This window comes from Piliocolobus tephrosceles, chromosome 15, assembly GCF_002776525.5.
Source record: "Piliocolobus tephrosceles isolate RC106 chromosome 15, ASM277652v3, whole genome shotgun sequence".
Taxonomy (NCBI): domain Eukaryota; kingdom Metazoa; phylum Chordata; class Mammalia; order Primates; family Cercopithecidae; genus Piliocolobus; species Piliocolobus tephrosceles.
In genome coordinates, this window is record NC_045448.1 from 92,540,692 (window position 1) to 92,548,701 (window position 8,010).

At 45.1% G+C, this 8,010-nt stretch overlaps 1 protein-coding gene across 1 annotated transcript; it reads right to left on the bottom strand.

The window, feature by feature from the left end:
- Positions 1 to 250: 250 nt before the first annotated feature.
- On the bottom strand, positions 251 to 7,453 carry IL1B (interleukin 1 beta). The gene is made up of 7 exons (XM_023194918.2): positions 7,255 to 7,453; positions 6,729 to 6,790; positions 6,113 to 6,164; positions 3,925 to 4,126; positions 3,205 to 3,369; positions 1,803 to 1,933; positions 251 to 1,074 (listed from the first exon to the last, which is right to left on the bottom strand). The coding sequence occupies exons 2-7, from the start codon at positions 6,773 to 6,775 to the stop codon at positions 862 to 864; spliced, it is 810 nt and encodes a 269-aa protein (XP_023050686.1). The 5' UTR covers positions 6,776 to 6,790; positions 7,255 to 7,453; the 3' UTR covers positions 251 to 861.
- Between the last annotated feature and the right edge of the window lie 557 nt (positions 7,454 to 8,010).

Below are 8,010 nucleotides of genomic sequence, written 5' to 3' on the forward strand. Positions count from 1 at the left end.
CCAATCCTGACTTCCTGCAGTGCTTCAGCTGATCCTGTTCCAGATGTGCACTGAATATCCTTTTGTTGAACACCAGAACTAAAGGGGATGGGTGAGGAGGATAGTCTTCAGTGGCCAAGGATGTTTCTAGGTACTTTGAAGCACTCAGCAATAGGGAGTGGGCTTCTAGTCCCCCAAGAACTCTCACAGCCCTGTTTATCTTTACTGTTCAGGGTCAAATCCAAGACAAGTCAATGATCAGGAAAATACCTTTTTTTTTTTTTTTACAGTGAAGTTTATTTCAGAACCAGTGAATAGTATGGTCATATTTGCTCATTTATAAATATTCCCATTTAAATAATCTAAGCTTATATATTTTCAGTCTTAATTAAAGGACTTAATTTAAAGAGAGCTCACCAGTCCAAGTTGAATTGAATAGCTATAAAAACTGGGCTCTATTAAATATAGACACTGCTACTTCTTGCCCCCCTTGAATAAATTAAATAGAATAATCAAAATAAACAAACAAATAAATAAATAGGGAAACAATTGCTCATCAGAATGTGGGAGCAAAGAACAGAGGGTTTCTTAGAACCAAATGTAGCCATGGTTTCTGTCAGGTGGGCTTAAGTGAGTAGGAGAGGTAAGAGAGGCCTGGCTCAACAAAGGGGCTGAGGATTGGCCCTGAAAGGAGGGAGCTGACTGTCCTGGCTGATGGACAGGAGATCTTCTTAGCACTGTCCTAAGGCAGGCAGTTGGGCACTGGTGTAGACAACAGGAAAGTCCAGGCTATAGCCACACTCAAAACCTTTCTGTTCCCTTTCTGCCAGTCCTATGGATTGAGTCTACATTCAGCGCAGGACCTTCTGGGTACAGCTCTCTTTAGGAGGACACAAATTGCATGGTGAAGTCAGTTATATCCTGGCCACCTTTGGTCCCTCCCAGGAAGACGGGCATGTTTTCTGCTTGAGAGGTGCTGATGTACCAGTTGGGGAATTGGGCAGACTCAAATTCCACCTTGTTATTGATTTCTATCTTGTTGAAGACAAATCGCTTTTCCATCTTCTTCTTTGGGTAATTTTTGGGATCTACGCTCTGCAGCAAAAGAGAAAGAAGAATTTTTGTGAGGCAAGGGACAAAGATGCCATGGGAAAGATGTTCGTTGGGTTGGCCAGAGAGGAAACTGATGAGCGGGTCACAGGATCAGGAGCCAGACTCCTGAGTTATAACTGGGCCCCCAACTTTCTGTGTGGTTACTAAAAGAGCTCTTCTTCTTTTCTAAAGCTTAGTGCCAAATGCTGAGGAGCATAATATAATGTAGGTGAATTTTTTTTTTTAAGTGAAAATTAGGCTAGAGCTTCTTGAAGTACCTATTTTCCAGGGGCTTTTTACTGTATTTTTCCTTATAGTCCTAGAATGACATCAACTTGGAAATGTAGCTTTTGCTGGGAAGGCTGGAGGTGATAGTGGTGGTGATTTTGGGAGTGGAGTGGACGTGATAATGGGATCCTTTAAGTCATTTATTTCCCAAAGTGTCTATCAAATGAGAGCAGCCCTAACAATATATAATCTGTTGGGGTCATAACTATGGTAGGATACAATAACATCAGAAAAATGATTTAATTTTCTGCAGCAGAATTGAAAGTTGCATGCATTTAAAAATTATGTTAAATTTATTTACATTAATGCAACATTGTCAAATAGACCTGTTCTCAGCTTTTCCTAGGGATGGGGGCGGGGAGAAGGTGGTTGTGAGTGATAGAAGGTGGTTATAAGTGATAGCTGGAGACTGAGAAGGGCTTCATTCCATAGCATTCACTTACCTCCAGCTGTAGAGTGGGCTTATCATCTTTCAACACGCAGGACAGGTACAGGTTCTTTGCCTTGAGGCCCAAGGCCACAGGTATTTTGTCATTACTTTCTTCTCCTTGTACAAAGGACATGGAGAACACCACTGAAGAAAGAAGGGGGTCTTGTGGTTAGGGACACAGCAGTGCAGGGTCAGCCCAACCCCTGGGCCCCATGAGTAGGACACATGTAATTTGGTATCCTCTGGTTCCTTGGCCTAAGAGACAGGATAACTTGACTTCTCACAGACAATATCAGGGTCATTTCATTGATTTAGGGTCTCCCTTCAAAGGCCTGAGGGTTTCTCAGAGCCTCATAGAAGTGGAAATGGAGAATGAAAGAGGGTCTACATCTTAAACGCTGAGGGAGGGAGGGAGGGAGGGAAGGAAGGAAGGAGGGAAGGAAGGAAGGAAGGAAAGAAGGAAGCCAGCCATTGTGTCACTGGCTGGCAATGTGCCCATCCACAGGAGCAGTACGACTTGATCAATGTGGAAGGCAAGGAAAGAGGTGAAGCTGTACTTCTGCCGGAAATCAGGCACCAGAACTGTTTCAGGAGCAGAGAGTAGCCCGTGGGAAGAAACTGGGAGAGGAGAGGCTGAGCTGGGAAAGTGGCTCCAAAGAGAGACACTCATTTTGATCTTCCTCAGTCACAGCAGTGTCAGTTAGAGGCCCCTGGGATCACTCTTACTACCCGATTCCAAAGAAACAGTATTTTCTTGGCCTGGCTGAGAGCAAATAGCTTCGCCCTGAGTGAGGCTGCCTTTCAAGGTCAGCAGCCTTAGTTGCCCACACTCCTGTGCACAGGCTTTGGCTACTGTGGCACGATGCCAGGAAGATCACCACAGCTCATGATGGGCTCACCGCACTTGAAACATTTGCCGGTTACAGCAGAGAGATATAAGTTCCTGCTGGGCAGTAAAATTTCCCTACAAGGAACCACCTGGCATTGGGTGGGACGGATGTTGGGGCAAGGGGGCAAGGCTGGGGAGGGGAATGGACACATTATCACTCCAGCATTCTTGTTTCAGCCTCAACAACAGGAAGAGAGAACCCACAGGCAGTTAGACCTTGTCCATCAAATGACCCCATATTGTGGAAGAACTGACATTGTACTATGCCCAAGAGACTTGGGTGGACAGGGTCCCGGGAGTGCTTGAGCCATCTAATTTCTCAGGGTCACACTCCTGTTAACAAATGCACTGGCCAGTGCAATCAAATGTGCCATTTCTAGGACCAAAGTTTGTATATTCTTTTTTAATGTTTCTTTTCACTTATGTTGATCATTTGCCTTAAATTCACTTTCTACTTTGTTTGAAACATGGAGAATTAGCAAGCTGTCAGGAGGCCAGGCAGGGAAACCAGGATGTTTGCATTTACCTTGTTGCTCCAGATCCTGTCCCTGGAGGTGGAGAGCTTTCAGTTCATATGGACCAGACATCACCAAGCTTTTTAGCTGTGCATCCCGGAGTGTGCAGTGCAGTGATCGTACAGGTGCATCATGCACATAAGCGTCGTTATTGCATGTGTCGAGGAAGATAGGTTCTGAAATGTGGAGCACATGTTGTTTAGGTATAAAATCAGAAGGGCAGGCCTTGTGAGGTGAGGCAGCAGAACTGATTTCTTGGAGGACACCTGAGCATATACGGTCAAAGTCTGATGACAACACTGGTGAGGACGAAGCTGGGAGTGGGGTGACTAAGAACACTGGACCTGACACTATTAGACATGGGTTTCAGCTTCAGCTCTTTTACTGCTCACTGTGGACGAGCAACGGAGCTACTCAGGTAAAATGGTGATGGTCATAACACTAGCCCACAGGGAGGTTACCAACATCTGAACATCTTGGTGACAATGTAAGTGAAAGGCCCCTGAGAAAGAGTGAGGGAGTTGCAAATGTCAGTAGCAATCAAGATCTTCTTTAATAATAGTTTCCACTAAAGAGATGATTGCTTTGGTTTCCAGCCTTCTTTGTTTTTTCTCCCTGCTGGGCCTTCTACCTTTAAAGGGCTTCGGCTCTGGGGGAATTGAGTTGGCTGGTGCATGATGGCTTCTAAGAGGACACAAGTAGAGATCTACTGCCTGCTCTTGGCTAAGTACCTTCTTCAAAGATGAAGGGAAACAAGGTGTTCAGGTCATTGTCCTGGAAGGTCTGTGGGCAGGGAACCAGAATCTTCCTTAGCTTCTCCATGGCTACAACAACTGACGCGGCCTGCCGGAAGCCCTTGCTGTAGTGCTCGTGGGAGATTCGTAGCTGGATGATGCCATCCAGAGGGCAGAGGTCTAGATCCTGGAAGGAGCACTGCAGAGAAAGTGAGGGAGGGAATCTGGTGAGGTGGTCCTGCCAGGAACCGTGCTTTGACATCAGAGAGGACAAAGCTCAGAGAGGAGGAAGGGGCTTGAAAGAATCCTGAGCTTCTAAAGATCATCCCTCTCTGGGCCAGGCGTGGTGGCTCATGCCTGTAATCCGAGCACTTTGGGAGGCCAAGGTGGGCGAATCATTTGAGGTCAGGAGTTCAAAACCAGCCTGGCCAACATGGTGAAACCCCTTCTCTACTAAAAATACAAAAATCAGCTAGGTGTGGTGGGGCACGCCTGTAATCCCAACTATTCAAGAGACTGAGGCACGAGAATCGCTTGAACTTGGGAGGCGGAGGTTGCAGTAAGCCGAGATTGTACCATTGCCCTCCAGCCTGGGCAACAGAGTAAGACTCCGTGTCATAAAATAAAATTAAATTAAATTAATAAAATAAAATAAAAAGATTATCCCTCTCTGAAGCTCAAGGAGGTTAAGGGTGTACTCAAGAGCACATGGCAGGTTAGAGGCAGACTCAGGACTAGAATGTGGGCTTTCTAACACCTTACAGGCTATTCTTTTAGAATAAATCCCATTTCTACCTTGTTCATCTTTTTTGTACATGCCTCACCTACACCATACATGTATACGTTTTCTATATCTTTTTGTATCCCTAATGCTGTCACACTATGATTTGCTTTATCATGCTGATGACCATAACATTTTCCATTCACCTATGCTCACTCAGCAAGTATTCAATTTTTCTACACCATTCCTTTTTTTTTTCTTTTTCGTAATACTGTCTCATAGGCATTCTGCAAATCCTGTAAGAGTAGTTACTTTTTGTGAAATGTTACCACTTTCCTCTTATTCAGAGAAGCTCAGTATTAAGGCTTAACTGAGGTTGCCTCAAGGCATGATAATGGTTCAAAGGCTTGAAAGACAGTTAAAGAGACCTCTAAGTGCACAAAAGGAAGTTGAGCAGGAGAGAATTTCCTGCCTGGAGCAGAGCCAAGCTGCTGGAAAAGGCAATGGGGGCAAAGGCCAGGCAGACAAGCCAATGGGCTCCTCCTACAGCTGGAGCCAACCAGTTATGCCAGTCTTAGGACTTTTAAAGAAATATGTTTTTAACAAGACTGAGGACTGGATTATGAGGCTAGGGGAGGCTGTCACAAACTGGAATAAAATAAAACCAGAGAAAAGTGGCTGCCTCCTAACCTGCACAACTGCCCTAGCTAGGCTGATGGCTGGGCCACCTAGAAAAGGTTACTGAGCATCATATAAAACAGAAGGGACGGCAGGAATATAACATGGCTCTCTGTAAGGATGAGTCTGAAAAATGCTCATTTGCTGCCCAAATGCCCTTAGCTACAACTGAAAATATTTCAGAACTGAAGGTTGCTGGATGCTGGCATCTCAGAGATCATCCAGCTCAGCCCTTTATGTTTCAGATGAGGTCCAAAGAGGGTAAAATGACTTGTCAAGGTCACACAGCAAGTGAATGGTTTTCTTTCAAGTCTCAATTAATCTTTTTGTTTACATCATCTATGTCTTGTTACTATAAGCTTCACCCCATGGAGCAAAAAACTATTCTACTCAAAAGGGGTAGACATATGTTAGTTCTCAAGATCATCTCTTGATTTCAGAGTTTAACTCAAGTGATTGGCATAGGCTGAACCCATCTCCTAAAAGGAGAATCAAATTTGTATTGAAGACTTGGCTGTCTTCCTACTACGAAATGGGAAACCTTATCACTCCTCCTCCCCTGTCACACCAAGTGTGGCCACCACCACCACCATTAGTGAGTGATTATGATGATATGGTGACCAGGTGGCCGGGTCAGCAAGTGGTGCATCCTGTGTCTCACTGGAAGAGATTAAAGTTGTTCTAAAACAAAATACCATGGCATCAAAGTGGCCCAGCACTCTTTTCTTTGAGCTTTCCCTGTGTTAGAGCCCTTCTTTGGGTTGGGAGCTAAACCCACAGTCTTACCTTCATCTCTTTAGGGCCATCGACTTCAAAGAACAAGTCATCCTCGTTGCCGCTGTAATAAAAACAGGAACATGTCTCAATTATGTCTTCTAAACAGGTTTATTTTTCCTTCCCTGTGTACAAGACTTGACTGTTGATAAGAAACTGCAAACAACCTGTCACTCAAAGCTGCCTGAAAACACCTGGCAAGTTCCACAGTGATATGCGCAGAACAGTCTAGAAGGCAGATTCTAGGCCTGGCAGGTGGGCATCCTGGGTGCTCCCTGTCGGGTCTTGAGGCCTAACCTCTAGCCCAGCAGAGTCAGCTAAAATCTGAGCTCTCGCTCTCCCTCCAAGCCACACTTTGCAAAGGGATTCCTTGTATTGTCAGCTTGGAATCTTTTCCCCATTTGCCTGTGCAGGAAGCCCTTGCAACAACACTTCTGGATGGCCTCCAGACCCCAAGGCTGGAGGGACTTATAATGGGAAAGTAGTGTTTCAACCAGATTTACTTGGAACCCTGTTTGCCACTGAAAGGGGCAATTTAGGGGGAAAATCTTGTCTCCAAGCACAGATAACACTCTACTCTTGAAAGAGGAGCCCTGCTCATGTTACTTGTCTCAGTGTCCCCACTGACCTGTAGTAAGCCATCATTTCACTGGCGAGTTCAGGTACTTCTGCCATGGCTACTTCAGATACCTGTGTAAAAAGGAGAAAATGAGTGACTTCCCCATGATGGCTACGTTCACGTGTGATTTCTCTCAGCACCCAGTACATGGCAGGCATGCAAATAAGTGATCTCTGAGTGAATGAATGAATGTATGAAAGAGAAGTCCTTTGGGTGTAGAGAAAAGCATTTACTAAACCAAACCCCAGCTAACAATGTATTTGCTAGGAGAGCTGGAGCAGAGGTTTTGACGCTAACCTTTAGGGTATCAGCTGCTAGATAAGCAGTATTCATTCCCAAAATAATTCCCCAGTCATAAGCATTATATTACACCTGGCATTTTTGCAAAATGCTGAGAGAGGGAGGCAGAGAGGGAGGGAGGAAAAGAGGGAGGATGGGGGGGGGTGGAGAGAGAGAGAGAGAGAGATACACACAAAGAGGGAGAGAGACCGAGAGGCTCCCTTAGCACCTAGTTGTAAGGAAGAATTAGTCATACTTGAACAATGAAGATTGCTGAGGAGAATCCCGGAGCAGTCTGTTGTGCCTTGTGCCTCGAAGAGATTTGCTATCTGCCAGTTTCTCCCTCGCTGTTTTATGGCTTTCAAAAGCAGAAGTGGGGGTCTGAGAAATTTCTCTGTTGAATACCTGATTTCACAATCAAGTTAAAGGAAAGGGGAAAAGAAAACAGTATTGGTGGAAGCTTCTTAGGGGAGGGGACTAATAAACTGAAATAATTATCTGGTTCATGGAAGGGCAAGGAGCAAACTATGACACATTTTGCAAATGTATCACTATGCAAATATGCATTGTTGTTCCGACAGCCATTGTGCAGTTGTCCACATTAAAATACTGGATTTTCCTAGGTTAGAAGAATGTTTAAATTTAGGACATCTGGGACAAAGTGGAAGACACACAGATTTATACATGCAAATACTTTTCTTCATTCACTTCTTTGTACTTAAGTTTAGGAATGTTCCCACTTAGAGATGGATAAATGGGTACAATGAAGGGGCAGTAGCCCTCCCTGTCTGGATTGAGGGTGTGGGTCTCTACCTTGGGTGCTGTTCGCTGCCTCAGGAACTCTCTGTAAATTGCAGGAGCCTCTGGGGAGACACTTGACCTTTCTTGGATGGGGCAGGGAGCATATGGTATGCAGGGTTCAGGCTCCTGACAGAGTTGGGGCAACCCTGGAGATAAGCTCTCACAACCCTGCAAGACCAGGTGCTGTTACCCTAGCCAATCTCATGGATAA